Source organism: Apus apus, chromosome 1 (genome assembly GCF_020740795.1).
Source record: "Apus apus isolate bApuApu2 chromosome 1, bApuApu2.pri.cur, whole genome shotgun sequence".
In the NCBI taxonomy this organism is placed as follows: Eukaryota; Metazoa; Chordata; class Aves; order Apodiformes; family Apodidae; genus Apus; species Apus apus.
This window is the reverse complement of record NC_067282.1, coordinates 129,982,688-129,997,736: the sequence shown is the minus strand read 5'-3', so window position 1 is coordinate 129,997,736 and position 15,049 is coordinate 129,982,688. Positions and strand designations below refer to the sequence as shown.

The following is a 15,049-nucleotide window of genomic DNA, read 5'->3' as shown; positions in this document are numbered from 1 at the left end:
CAGTTCTGGCCTGATGCTGACCATACCAGGGCAGTGGGAATCTTACCACTCATGTCAGAGGGCTCATAGTTACGCCAGCTTTGACCACGTGTGGACATCTTAGCCGTGGGGTCTGAACAAGAAGGAAAGCCCCAGTGGAGCAGTATTCACGTATAGATGGCTTTGGGTGGATCTATACATGGTGGCCAATGTACATGGACGATTAAAAGTCATGTTATTCCTTTCCCTTCTTTCCTACATGCTGCCAGGGTAAGAGCTTTTCTATCTTGTAAAGAGGTTACGCTCATGATTCTGGGAGAACAGTTCCACAAAGCAGAATGTAGCTGAAAGCAAATACACCAGGCACATCAAAACCAATCCATTTAATAAAATAAAACCTTTTTTTTTTTCCTTCCCTAAAAGTTGTGTTAAAAAGATGTAAATATACATTGGTTCAAAACAGATAGAAAGCTCCTTGATCTGGGGGTACATCATAAATTTTCAATTAGACAAAGGTATTTGAGGGATTGGACTGAATAGGCCAGGCAAGCTTTTTTTCCTTTGCCTCTCTGTTAAAGGCATCATAGATGGAATCTTTGGTGACAGTTTTGGCTGGAGCTGGGATTTCTGCAATCCCAACATGATTTTTTTTGGCTATCCTGGAACTGGTAGTGATAGTGTATGCGTTGCTTCTGTAGCATTTCATGGCAGACATACAAAAAGTTTCTTTCATGCCTCTTCTGAAGTTTGCATTGTACAGGGAGTAGAGGGTTGGCTTAGAGGCTGAAGAACTAAAAGAAATCCAGGTGATGGCCAGGAAAACCAGGGAGCTCTTTCTGTAGTCTGTTTCCTGTGGGTGCCACAGCTGTACCACATAGAAAGGGAGCCAGGACAGGAGAAACAATGAGTTTAGCATTAAGAACATCTTGATGGTTTTCACCTTTGTTCTTGGAACAATATTCATTGTCCTCCTGACAGTCCTGCCATCGGTGCCTATTCTCCAAATGTACCTGATGACCTTCTGGTAGAAGAGGACAATGAGGATCGATGGGATCAAAAACACCACCAAGAGCTGGACAATACTGTAGGCAGCTCCTTCCCAAGAGCTGGGGAGAAAAAAGTTGCAGTGGTCATGGCTGTTGGAGCCATAGAAAAAGAAAGCTGGTGATGCAAATGCAGCATCAAATAGCCAAGAGGCCAGAATCATTTTCTTGGCTTTCTCCCTGGACACTTTGAAGCTCAGGGGGTAGACAATAGTGTAGAATCGGTCCACACATATAGAGAGGAGCACGTATATCTGGACTCCAGGGGTGAGGTTCTGTATGTACCTTACCAGCTTGCACATCCCATTCCCCAGTGCCCACCTGCCCCAGGTAAACTGGAGCAGCACGAAGGGTGTGCTTGCCACACTGCTGAGAAGGTCTGCACAAGCCATGGAGACAACAAAATAGTTGGTGGTGGATTGTGTCCTCCTGCTCCTGTGGATCACTAAGCAAACGAGGGAGTTTCCAAAGACAGAAACCAGCCACAAGACTCCCAAAACCATGCTGGCTGCTGCAATCTCCCCTGGCCTCAGTTCATACTGCAAGACAGTGTGGTTCCTGCTTGAGCTGGGTCCTGTGGGTGACTCTGTGCTCTCATAGGCAGCAGGAGGGATGGAGGTTTCCGGGTAGCTCTTGTTCTGCAGCAGGAGCAACAGGGTAGGGAGCAGAAAAGGACCGCTGCTGTTATCCATGCTGTGGGCAAACGTGGCCACCTCTTGTGCTCAGGCTGCCTCAAGAGAAAAGAGAAAAGGTTACCTTTAGCAAGTAGGTATCAGAAATTTACCTGAACCAACGAAAGATAATTTGAAGTAGTATACACATCTTTAAAGTAGTAGATTTCAGAGAAATGGTCTGAAATATATGTTGAGGCTGTCTGGTACAGCAGAGGCCATTGAGTTTCATGGTGATTGTTATCAATGGCCTATTTAAGGACAGGCATTTCTGTCTTCTGAAAGATAAATGTCTGCTTTTTAGACAGTGTTTTTTTTACCTGCATGTATGCTAGTGTGACCTCTGCATTTGTGGGCTAAGCACTGAAATACTGCTTCTGGGATCTAGCTGTAGTCAGTCCTTAGTGACAGCCATGGTACAGACGATGGTGTGGGATAGCTATGACCTCCTGTTTTAAAGAGATTTAGTCAGATGGCTGACTGGATCCAAGCTTATCACAGAGATAAAATGGAAGAATACTAGTTATTTGTGGTTCTGCAGATACAAACACCGTGCTGGAGGCTAATGCTCCAAAAAAGTGTCCTTTCAATCATGGTTGTGATATGCAAAGCCTCTTACTCAAAACAGAAAGTCTTTTCCTGTGGATATATTGTGGGAATGCTGAACTCCAGAGTATTGATACTGTGCAAGATAAATCAGGATTCAGTTAATGGCCAGAAGAAGATCATAAGGTTCATCCCAGAAGCCAAACGGGCAAGTTTAAAAAGCCACCACCATCCTCCTCAGCTTTCCAAGTGATCCAAATTTCCAGCTTTGCTTTCTGAGGTTTTTTTCAGTGTTTTGCTGATGCTTTTTGCTCTGCCTACTCTAGCTCTGCATCCACCACCAATTACTTTCTCCTCGTCTGCCTACACAGAGTGGAGCCTGAAAGTGCAAAGCTACTAGATGAATCTGGAATCTTGCTCCTTGCACTGTTTTGCGTGCCATCTCCAGTTAATGCAACACAAACCAGTCAGTCAGATGTGGAAGAGGATAAGCTGTATTAATGGCTTGGTGCAGTTAAAGGAGATGTTTTTTCCCCTCTGGCTTTTGAGGTCCCGTATTCATAAGCTGTGCTTAATATAACATTGTGTTTTGCATGAACAGGCTTGATGTGCAACCAGCTGGACAGCAGAGGCATAAATTTAGCATCCTTGAAAATGCAGAGAGGGTGTTTGAGAGCAGCAATGGCACAGCTGCACGGGCACAGCCAGCCTGGGCAGCCCCAGCTGGGCTGCTCCTCCTCCTTCTCCTTCTCCTTTTCCTCCTCCTCCTCCTCCTCTTCCTCCTTCTCCTTCTCCTTCTCCTTCTCCTTCTCCTTCTCCTTCTCCTTCTCCTTCTCCTTCTCCTCCTCCTCCTCTGCTCCGTGCCCAGCTGCTGATTCTGCATCACCGGGAAGTGGGTCAGTGCCTGAGTCACCAAGGCTGCTCCCAAAGCAGCTGGCCTTCTTCAGCAGCTTTTGCCTGCAGGTTGAGTCTGAGAGCTGAAAAAACAACTCGGGTGAGGTTGAGCTCCTGGCTGAAACACAAGGCTAGTAACGACTGGGTTTGTTTCAGTGGGGTGTGTTAAACAAGGGATTTTGCATGGCACCCACCATGACACTCAGAGACAGACCTAGAAGTGGGTGTTCTGGTGGTGAAGTTGCCAACTGCCTGCAAGAGGCACCCTGCATTTGAGTCAGCAGATGATAGCCATCTGTGGCCCACACAGACACCCAGATATCATCTGTCTTCTGCTGGAGGGCCATGGGTGCACCCTAACCTGGCCTGCGCTTTCCCCTCATCCTCAGTTGCCTTCCCTCATAATTTTCTTAGTGGCCTTGCCTGGCAGACCACTCCTGGTTTCTCAAACAGTTCCTGCTTGCTTTTCCCCACCCTCTGTCAGATGGATCTGCTCCCCTGGAGATATCCTGCCATCATCAGCTGTCTGCAGGGTATTTGGGCTTCTGTTTCTGGCAGAGCAGAGGACACACAGACAGTCCAATCTGCTGGGTTACATGTTAGAATTATCTATAATAGAATAATACATGTGGAGCACATTAACCAGATAGAAAAGAACATTGTGGACTAATTTTCTTCCTTAAATTCCCTTCTTGCCATGCAGAAGTATGGGTCATTTAAAGATAGCCAGCTGTACAAATCAAGCTTCATAGAAGAATAACCAGATGAAACTTCTTGACCAATACTGAAGGGTAGTGGAAGTCAGGTTCAAGAACGAAATGACTTTCCTAAACTATTAAAATATGCAGACTCTCTAACTCTGCTCTAGTGCTCTTTCTCCCGGTGAGCCAAATCTGCTGTCTGTGTCTGTTCAGACCTGAGATGTTTAGCTATGTAGGCAGGTAAACCCAAACATAGTCCCAGAGTTGTAGCACTCAAATAGCACTTTATTTTTTTTTAACCTGTTGCATTTTGCCTCAAGGTCAGCCCAACCTCCATGCCTTTGAGAAGACAGGAATTCAGCAGCCCCAGAAGAGAGCAGTGTGTAACACCCTCAGAAGCATGTATGGAGAGCTAAACAGTGGGTGCCTACAAAGGCAGCAGAATGGCCAGAGATGTATCCAGTTCTTGTGTTGGAGCTTTGCTAGCAGAGGAAGCAACAGCCGAATGGGAGAAGCCTTCCCATTTGCCACTCTTCACCAGAGACCATATAAATCATAGAATCATAGAATGCCAGGTTGGAAGGGACCTCAAGGATCACCTGGTCCAACCTTTGTAGGTAATACTATAGCTCATATGAGGTGGCTCAGCATCCTGTCAAGTGGGGACTTAAAACTGTCCAATGTGGGGGGACCTACCACTTCCCTTGGCAGACTATTCCAATGTTTAACTGTCTTCATGGTGAAAAATCTACCTCTTGTGTCCAATTAGAATCTCCCCAGGAGCAACTTGTGCCCATTACCCCGTGTCTTTTCCATGTGACTCCTTGTAAATAGGGAGTCTCCATCTTCTTGGTAACCACCCTTCAAGTACTGGGACATGGTAATAAGGTCTCCCCTAAACCTTCTTTTCTCAAGACTGAACAAACCCAGTTTTCTCAGCCTTTCCTCCTACATCAGGTTCTCCAGTCCTCTGATCACCCTTATGGCCCTTCTCTGGACCCTCTCCAGCCTGTCCAATTCCTTTTTGTAGAGCAGGGACCAGAACTGAACACAATACTCCAGGTGTGGTCTGACAAGTGCCGAGTAGAATGGGATGATGACTTCTTGATCTCTGCTGCTGATGCCCTTGTTGATGCAGCCCAGCATCCTGTTGGCTTTCTTTGCCCCTGCAACACACTGTTCACTCATGTTGGGCCTGTTATCCACCAAGACCATGAGGTCCCTTTCCACAGGGCTGCTCTCCAGCCAGGTTGATCCAAGTCTGGACTGCCCTCCTGGGTTACATGTTCCCAGGTGGAAGACCTCACACTTCTCCCCGTTGAACTGCATAAGGTTCCTGCTGGCCCACTTCTCCAGCCTGTCTAGGTCATCCTGGAGGGTGGCCCTCCCTTCTGGAGTTTCAAGCTCTCCACTCATCTTGGTGCTCACCACTTCATCAGGGTGCTCTCTATCCCAACATCCAGGTCGTTGACGGAGATGTTAAACCCCATCTGTGACCAGTTTCGGGTTTAAGGAGGAACTATTTCCTGTCCCCCTCTGGGTATGGTTTGTCATCCCCTTCCCCACCCACCACACAGAAAACTTGTCAAGGCTGTAATGAGTCAGCTTCTCCAGGAAGAGGCTGTGGGGGACTATCAAAAGCCTTGGAGAAGTCCAGGTAGATGATGTCCACTGCTGGCCCTGCATCAACCACTCAGGTCACTGTTGTAGAAGGCAACCAGGTTTGTCAAGCAGGATTTGCCCCTGGTAAATCCAGGTTTGCTTTTCCCCATCAGGTGCTTCAATTGACTTGTGACTGTCCCCAGGAGGATTTGCTCCATGACCTTTCCAGGGACTGAAGTGAGGCCAATGGGTTTGTAGTTACCTGGGTCCTCCTTTGAACTCTTTTATAGATGGGGGTGACATTAGCCTTCCTCCAGCCCTCAGGGACGTCTCCTGATCTCCACAGCTTCTCAAAGAATCTGGAGAGTGGCTTTGCAATGACTTCAGCAGCTGTCTCAGCACCCTGGGGTGGGTGGCATCTGGGCCCATCAATTTGTATGGGTCAAGCTCCTGTAACAGTTGACACACAAACTCTTCCTTCACTGATGGTGGGTCAGGGTCTGCATCAACCTGGACTTTTGTTCCTGTGGCCTGGGACCCAACAGCACTGGTAAGGACAGAGGTGAAGAAGGTGTTGAACACCTCTGCCTTTTCAGCATTGCTGGTGACTGATTCACCTCCCCCTGTTTAATAGTGGGCCAGTATTATTGCTCTCTTTCTGCTTGTTGTTAATGCATCTGAAGAACCCTTTCTAGAAGTTTTTGACACTTCTGGCCAATTTCAGCTCAAGCTGAGCTTTTGCTTTCCTAACTACATCTCTGCACACCCTCATAATGCCCTTGTGATTTCCAACCAATACTGTTCCACTTTTCCACCTCTGGTCCATTTCCCTTTTGGTTCTGAGCAGACCCAGAAACTCACAGTTAAGCCAAGCAGGTCTCTTGTCCCACCTACTTCCCTTGCCTTAAGAGGGGATGAACCAGTTTTGCTTACCTAGGAGAGGGTTCTTGAAAAACTCCCAGCACTCACTAGCTCCTTTACCCTCCATGGAAGCTTCCTTCAGGACCCCTTCTGATTGAGCCCTGGGTGAGTTGAAGTTTGCTCTTCTAAAATCTAAGACCTTTGTCCTGGAATTACCCCTCATCATGCTCAGCAGCACCCCGAACTCCACAGTGCTGTGGTCACTGCAGCCAAGTCTGTCACTAACTGAGATGCTACAGAGTAGGTTTTCTGGGTCAGTGAGTAGTAAGTCCAGCTGTGCCCCACTCCTGGTGGGCACATCCAACATCAGTGTGAGGAAGCAGACTTCTACACATCCCAGGAACTTGACAGATGCCAAATGAACCGCAGTGTTGTTCTTCCAGCCGGTGTCTGGGTAGTTAGTCTCCCATAAGGACCAGGTTTTGTTGACCCAAAGCTTGCCTGAGTGACCTGAGTATCACTTCACTGGTCACTTCTTCTTGGTTTGGGGTTGGTAACAGATGCCTACTGTGAGGTCTGCCTTGGAGACAACACCTCTGATTTTGACCCAGAGGCATTCAACAGGGCTACCACAATTACCATAGCTGACTTCTGTACACCCAAGGTTTACCTTAAAATAGAGCCCGACTCCTCCACCTCTTTCATCCTGCCTGTCTTTATGGAGCAGCCTATAGCATCTGCCACGTTCCTCCAGTCGTGTGAATCATCCCACCGTGATTCAGTTATTCCCATGATATCATGACTATCTGACTGGGCACGGAGCTCCAGCTCCTCCTGTTTACTTCCCAGACTGCCTGCATTAGTGTGCATACACTGCAGGTGGCTGATCTTTTGGTTCTCATTTCAGGAGAGAGCTGAGGCACATTTTACTCTACTCTGGGTGGCCTGGTTTATTCCCCAATTGTTTGCAGGGGTGATGGTGGTGTGATCACTGCCATTTTGGATCCCTCCCCTTGGTGCTGGCATGCTGCTCCCAGGCTCCTCCCTAGGAAGCCCAGTTTTGCCCCCACCCCCCTCTGAGTCCAGTTTGAAGACCTTTCTATGAGTGCTGCTAGCTCCTGACCCAGGATCCTTCTCCCCCTTGGAGACAGGTGTACCCCATCTTTTGTCAGCAGCCCTGGTGTCTTGTAAAGCAGCCTGTGGTTACAGAGTCCTGCCTGGGATACCAGTCACGTAGCCATGTGTTGATCTGTTGGATACTCTTGTTTAACCCCTCATCAACCTTTGCAACAGCTGGGACAGAGGCAAACACTATCTGTGTTCCCGACCCCCTAACCAGCCGTCCCAGGGCCCTGAAATCTCTCTTCATGGCCCTTGGACTTCTGGTAGCAATCTCATCACTGCCAACCTGAAAAATTGCTAATGGGTAGTAGTCTGAGGGTTTAACTAGAGTAGGGAGTTTCTTCCCTAAATCCTCACCCCTCGACCCAGGGAGGCAGAAGATCTCCCTACACAGTAGTGGGTCTAGCCTACATATTGGGCCTTCTGCTCCCTTCAGAATGGAGGCCCCTGTGACAAGGACCCATCTTTCCTTCTTTGCTGCAGATGTTTTGGTGAGTGGGGTGGTCTGACTAGACCTTGATGACACCTCCCAACTGGAAGGATTTTTGTTTGTGTTAGAAATACAAAAAGTAAACGTTACGTAGAGCAAATAGGTGAGGCCTAGTTACATTTTTATTTGACAAAACCAGTTTGCTTTGATTTTCCCTGTAAACCTCTGTGACACTGTGCTGAGTGAAGGGAGACTTTCTAGTAACTGGGTGTCTGCACTGGTGCAGCCGTGCCAAAAATCTCACTTCTTCTTTTGGACCTTTTAGAGTGGGCATCCTTTTAAACTGGTATAAGGACTTCCTGTATTTCTGTTTAAAACCCTCAGTCTTGTGCATTTGCCTGGGAAAAAAACCAAAAGATGTGAAATGACTCATTATCATCAAAGAGGGATTTCCTGATGCCACAGTTCCTGTTTTATGGACATAAATTTGCAGTTGGAAGGCCCAAACACTCCATTTTCAGGGGTATCCCTTTGGGTTGATAGCAAAGGAAACATATACTTGCTGACCGTCCCAAACAGATCTGGTACTCAGAGAAGAATTATTTGAGCCACAAGAACTTCATAAAATCACTGCCACATCTGCTTTGCTGTTGCACAAAGCCCACATGACATAGTTGCTTTGTATTTGCATGTTGACTGTCCTGTCTAGAAACGTAGTGTCCATTGCAATTTGGAAGAGTAAAACCTAATGAGACTTGCAAAAGAACACAATAAATGGCTTTTTGAATGTTTAATCAAAGTAATAAACATTCCGTTTCCCAACCACTGTTTTTTAGGATTAAAAAGGTAGCTAAAAGAAACAGATCATTGTACGTTGCTTAACCTAACACTAGCAGAGGTGTCTTTTTATTCAAGATATTTTACATCTTTCAATCATAGCTGCAAAACACCAGGCAAGCTTTGGCCCAGCAAATTGCTTCAAAAGCATGAAGCTGATCATTTACTCCATGAACTTCTCTGTCTGAAGAATATCTCAGGAATAGCTGCCAGACAGGAAGAGGAAAACTTTATCTAACTGAGTTTAATCAACAGTAGAAGTGGGAGTAAACTGAATCAGAAGGGGGGGAGCTTTTGTCTGGGTGTAAGGTGCTAGGAGGTGACACCCATCCCTGCCTACATTCACATTAACTAGCCTGTGCATGCATTGGCTCACTGTAATCATCTTTATATAGAAGAGCACAGAGTCTTTTATCCTCTCTCTGTTTCTGGCTATGTGGAGATGACTGTGTGCATACTGAGGCCATTTAGTGCTTCTGCTTCCAGTGGAGGAATGCGGATGCACATGCTTTTGTAAGCACACAGGTTCTCTGCCAGTTCTTTTCTCTGCTCATAAAAACACTCAGCTATTTGCCCTGTTCCTCTTACAAAGGCTTTTCTATTCTCTGGGCAGCTCTTCTGAGCAAAGCTTGAAAGTCTCTTGAGATGAAGGGTGTTCTTCCTCACTCTCTGCATTCCAGTGCATGGGGATAGAAAACATCTGCCCCTCTTTTAGCAGGAGAATACAATGTTTTGAATGCAATAAAACTTTGGAGATCCATTCCCGAATTTCATAGCCTGCTGCCTGCTCCTTGGCTCTACACAGTTGATGGAGATTCCTGTTCTGCAGCACGGGTAGTTAAAGATGAGTTAAGTACAAGTGGGGATAGGCTGCTTCTTGGATAAAGTAGCTCAATTTACAGTAAATCTTCTGAACTGTACTGATGGTGTAAATCAATATATGTTCTTGAGTCTTATATCAGCATCAGGGAGCCTAGCCTGTGTTACAGGGTGAGGTCATGAGAGCAGGAAATATGCATGGAATCAAATAAATGAAGGAAATGTTCTTAATCTCCAGCCCATCTCAAGAATATATGTTATATTCAGCTACTGCATGAGCGTGAATTTAAACAGGAGTTTTCTGCTGTATGCTTGAGGAAATTAAGGGCAGCTAGAGAGCCTCTTCACCATCAGACTTTGTTGACTCTTCATGTTCTCTCCTGACTGTCTTAGCAAAGTATTAAAGCTGAGAACAAGGATACAATACTGCAACACCTGCTGGGATTTTGGCTAATTTGTATTTCTTATACTGGTTGCCCAAGGAATAATCCATGTTCAGGTTTATCCTTTCAACTGAGCTTAGTAAGTGGTGAGCCATGTAGTAACTACCTAGACCAGAACAGGGTCCATCTATTGCTTCTGGGTCTATCAGCTCACATATGGGGTAACTACCCTGTCTGTGGACCTGTAGCACTGGGGCTGAGGCTTGGCCTGGGGCACATTCCTTAGGGCATGATTTTGACTGACATTCAGTGTTCTAAGCCATACTTAAGGCACAAGTTACTGCATGTTGGCTGAGTGTCCTTAAGAGGCGGTACCGCCCCTTGAAGCTCTTCATGGTGGTAAAGGTTCAGGGATCAATGGCTTTTTCCTGCATCTGAGGTAAATGCTTTTTTCTCAGGTATTTACAGTGGGTTAAGACTGACATGCAGGTAGTTGCTATAGGGCTATTAACAGGAGGTGAGTTGTTGAGACCCAATAGTTTGTAGATGCATCTGAGCCCTAAGAGTGCATTGATTCTCTGTTGACAGTGGAAAGAAGACCGTACAGTAACTGCATATTCCACTTGTACCCAACACCATGCTCTGGTTCAGGGACAGATAGTGGTAAAATATGAGCCATATTTGTGCTCACCATACCTGGACAGACACTCTCACCTCATCAGCTTCTGCAGAGTAAGGGACCAGGAGTAACTCTCTTCAATCAGGGCTATGCTGGAGTTTTAAACCCTCAGATGTTTAGAGAGGATGACCTTTCTGAAGAAGTAGGCAGGGTCACCTACAGTGTGAAATTAACCCTCCAGTGGCTGTGTGGTAGGGTCATCCATAAGGCCCAGAGATGACTGAGCCTTCCTTCCACAGACCTGAGATGTGCCAAATGAATTGTTGGTTTTGCCATGACCTTTTGACAACCTGACTCTTCCATCTGTCTCTTCTGCTCTTGCTCATGGCCTGGTCTGGGTAATCATAGGGGGCACACCCAGCACAGTGCTCTGGCTGCTTCCTCATGAGCACGATAAGTGCAACACACTGTTTACAAACAGGTACACAGTGGTTATCAGTCTTCTACTATAGATGTAACTTCTCTTCCCCAAAGTCAAGATCCACGGAGCTTTAAGTGTCTCAGAGATTTATTCTACCCTCCTACTGCTGTGAATAGTAGGTAAAACTCTAGATTAGCACTGGTCTAAATGTGATGGCAGAACCCAGATTTGTGCCCATTGTGATTGTGGGGGCATGAAAAAGTGGGAGAAAGGAGAAGAGGGACTGACCTAATTTCCAACTGTGCTGTCAAAATAGGTTCCACCTACTAGGGTTGTCCAAGAAGAGTATGGAGAAGCTTGAAATCCACCTTTGCAGGCTGCTTGCCTTCCTTAATGGAGACTGACTCTGTCCTTGGACATGGCTGGGCTGGACCCTTTCCTGATTCAGAGACAAAAAAATAGATGCTCTCTCCCACACAGTGAATTAAATGTTGGCAATACCAGGCCCTGCCCACAACACAGCACTCTCTTCTGCTAAATGTGAGGCACGCAGTGCTTACCAGGGCTGGTTTGCCACGGTGGGTGTTGACAGATAAGCTGTGGTGAATCTCATGCTTGCCTGATTTCTCTGCCCATCCCTTGGAAATTCTCACCCTCTTCCCCACCGAGTGTCCTCTCCCCCACAGGGAAAATGTGCCAGCAGCTTCAGTGGGGACTTGACAGCTTAGCTCACCCTCTCTCTAGCCCTGAGAACAAGTTGTCCTCCTAAGACAACCTTAGAAGTTTATTTTGTTGTTGTTGCTTCTATATGAAAAGGCTGTATAGAAATACATTTTACACATCAAATCTTCTAACAGCTGCTTTCTCAGCACACAAGAAGTTAATATGATCACAGGACTGGGATATGGGAGTGCCTGTTGTATGGCTCCTGACCCTTTCCAGCAATGTGGACCTAGTGCTCAGAGGACAACATGGGTCACCTGTGCCAGACACAGTGGCCAGAGATTGGAAGATGCCTCCAGGATGACTTATCTGATAGGAATAAGAGGAGAAGACCTGAATGAGCAGTAGGAAAAGGTTCCCATAGGCCACCATCAGAGGATATAGCCACTAATGAGAGCTTTTAATAGTCTTCCTATGCTAACTTTGCTGGAGAAGCCAGGAGAGCTGAAGACCATGCCAAGCCCATAGTTAGCCTGGAAATGCCTGATGCAGAGACAAGTATTGGAAGGGATGTCTCAGCTGAGCTAGGCTCAGGGAGGTCAAAAGCCCCTGAGGCAATATACTGGTTTGCTGATGACCCCATAACTAGAGAAATCTTCTTGGGCAGGGTGCCAGTTCACAGAATCACAGAATTGTAGAATTGTCAGAGTTGGAAGGGACCTCTAGAGATCATTTGGTCTGACTCCCCTGCTAAAGCAGGATCCCCTAGAGCACATTACCCAGGGCTGCGTCCAGGGGGGTCTTGGATATCTCCAGAGAAGGGGCCTCCACAACCTCCCTGGGCAGCCTGTTCCAGGGCTCTGTCACCCTCATAGTAAATAAGTTTTTCTCATCTTTAAATGGAACTTCCTGTGTTCCAGCTTGTGCCTGTTGCCCCTCATCCTGTCACTGGGAACTACTGAAAAGATTCTGGCTCCATCCTCCTTGCACTCACCTATAGATACTTAGAAGAATTCATAAGGTCTCTCCTCAGCTTTCTGTTCTCCAGGTTAAAAAGTGTCAGCTCTCTCAGCCTCTCCTCATAACAGAGATGCTTCAGTTCCCCAACTATCTTTGTCACCCTCCACTGGACTCTCTCTAGTAGTTCCCTGTCTCTCTTGAACTGGGAAGCCCAGAACCAGACACGATATTCCAGCTGTGGCCTCACCAGGGCAGAGTAGAGGGGGAGAAAGACTCAACTTACTGGCCACACTCTTCCTTATGCACCCCAGGATTCCATCAGCCTTCTAAGAAGAAGGTTGCAAGGACTGTGTTGGTTAGCTGTTGGAGAGAAAGTCTAGGGAAAGACGGAAGCTGCTGTGAATGGAGAAATCCCAGACATGTTTTGGTACTGGGAGAACTGTGTTTGTGGTGGGGAGGGGAAGCAGACTCTACTTGAGGATGTTAGGGGATTTTTCTGCATTGTCTGATTGAAACTGCTCTCTTATATTATTGAAGACCTGAGAGAGGTTGCCTGGTGGGGCTGCAAAGGAAGATGAAGATGGAGTTTCTGTGGTGTGACCCAGCAGGAGGAATTGCACTGCACAGCTTGGCAAGCAGGTTTCTCAGGGGAACTGCGGAGGAGTCACAGCCTGCAAGCTCAGCTTTAAGCTAAGGAGCAGAACTCCCCAAACATCTCAGAGATATTCTTCCCCTTACTGACTCATCTGTGACCAGGCTATTTTAAAACAAACTCATAAACCAACCCTCCAGCAATCCATATTTAGACACTCCAATAAAAATCAGCTTTTAAGGATGCCTCTGGGTGGGCACCCAGTTTTTCTGCAGACCAAGCCACTTGTTTAAGTGATTAACAGTGGCTTCAGCAAAAAAAAAAGTCTTCAAGAATCACATGGGAAACTCTTTGCCAGAAAGAACTGGCTATGAAACCTGCCTCATACACAGAAATGGCCTTTTGAAAGCAGAAGGTAGTTTTACTTCTCCATTAGTCTGTGGAGCCAACATGCTGGTTGGCACACTGGCAGCCAGCTGGATAAAAGAAAAAATATTGCTGTGCATTCTTAGAGAGTATGTGCCTGATTTAGCAAAATCAGGATAGCCTTCTTGCCTCTGCTGGCTACATAGAATCAGAGATTACTCTGCCTGTGGTGTTTCCTTGAGTAGCTGTATCCAGGCACCCACACAGAAAAATGGGAGACAGTGCTTTCAGAAGGGATGATTTCAAATAAATGACCAAAAAATACAAAAGCATCTGTTCTAGTGCAGTAACAAAAGGAAGGAAGAAGCTGTTTGAGTGTATCTAGAGAGAAGAAAAAAAAAAACAAACAGATGGGCAAATTTGTCTGCTCCATTTCAGTAAAAGTAATTTTCTGCTTTCATCAAACTGATCGAGTCAGGGGATTGTTTTAAGACAATGAAGTGGCATCATTCAAAAATAATGAATATAGACAGAAAGAATGTAGATTTGTGCAGGAAACAGAGGGGTTTTTTCTGCAGCAATTCTACACACCTCTCTGCTTTCAGCAGAATCAGCTCAAAATCCAAGCCCCACAGAGCATTGGCTCTTGAGGAATGAGTCCTCCTTGCTAAAAACCCAAGGATCTGAAGGGCACATAAGCCGATACACAGAAGGCAATCTGCTGGAGAGGGTCGTCTTGCTTGTCTCTGCGAAGAGAGCTCCCCGGTTAGCCGCGGCACTGCCCAGCCCAGCGCCTGCCCATCCGCATACCTGCTCCGAAGCAGCATCCTCCCAGCGGCGCCGGCCTCCTCCTCTCTCCGGCCGCAATCCCGAGCGGGGGCACCCCCGGGGAGGCGCCCATCCCCCCGGCAGCCGGGCGGTACGTTCACAGCTGGAGCTGCCTCTGCCCCGGGTGCTGGTGCCTCCGCTTCGGGGGTGGGGAACGGGGCGATGCTGCCCCTCGTCTTGGAAGGAGGGGAAAATAAATCAATAAATAATAAATGATTAAAAAAAAAAAAAAAGATGACGTTTGGCGGGGCCGGCTCCTGCCACCGCTTCCTTCCAGCGTCATGCGGGATGCGGATCATGTGGCTGTCCCTCCCGAAGACCCCCCCACCCCAACCACCCCGGGGGGGGCCCCCCCCCGGCCCCTCGGGGCGCCCTTCATCCCGCCCCCTCGGGCCGCTCAGCACCACGGACAGCGGCGCGGATCGGGCCCCGCAGCCCCGAGGGGGCGGGCACGGGCTGCATCCCCTCGCCCCTCCCGAGGGGCTGACCCCCCCCAAAAAAAAACCACCCCCCCCAAGGGGCCTGCCGTGGGGCTGGGCTGCCGGCGCTGACGTCCTGGTTGCTATGGAGAGGTGAGGCTGCTGGAGAGGGAGGCTTCTCGTCCAGGGTGGTCGCCGTGGGACCCCGGGGGTTGGAAGAAACCGAGGGGAGGAATACGGAGAAGGAGGTGGGGAGCAGATCGAACCAGGTCCCGATGGGAATTTGTCTTTGG

At 47.6% G+C, this 15,049-nt stretch overlaps 1 protein-coding gene across 1 annotated transcript; it reads right to left on the bottom strand.

The window, feature by feature from the left end:
* Window positions 1–401: 401 nt before the first annotated feature.
* On the bottom strand, window positions 402–14,334 carry GPR19 (G protein-coupled receptor 19). Its single transcript, XM_051628700.1, has 2 exons — window positions 14,320–14,334; window positions 402–1,749 (listed from the first exon to the last, which is right to left on the bottom strand). Exon 2 carries the CDS (start codon window positions 1,712–1,714, stop codon window positions 485–487), a length of 1,230 nt encoding a protein of 409 aa, XP_051484660.1. The 5' UTR covers window positions 1,715–1,749; window positions 14,320–14,334; the 3' UTR covers window positions 402–484.
* Window positions 14,335–15,049: the final 715 nt, after the last annotated feature.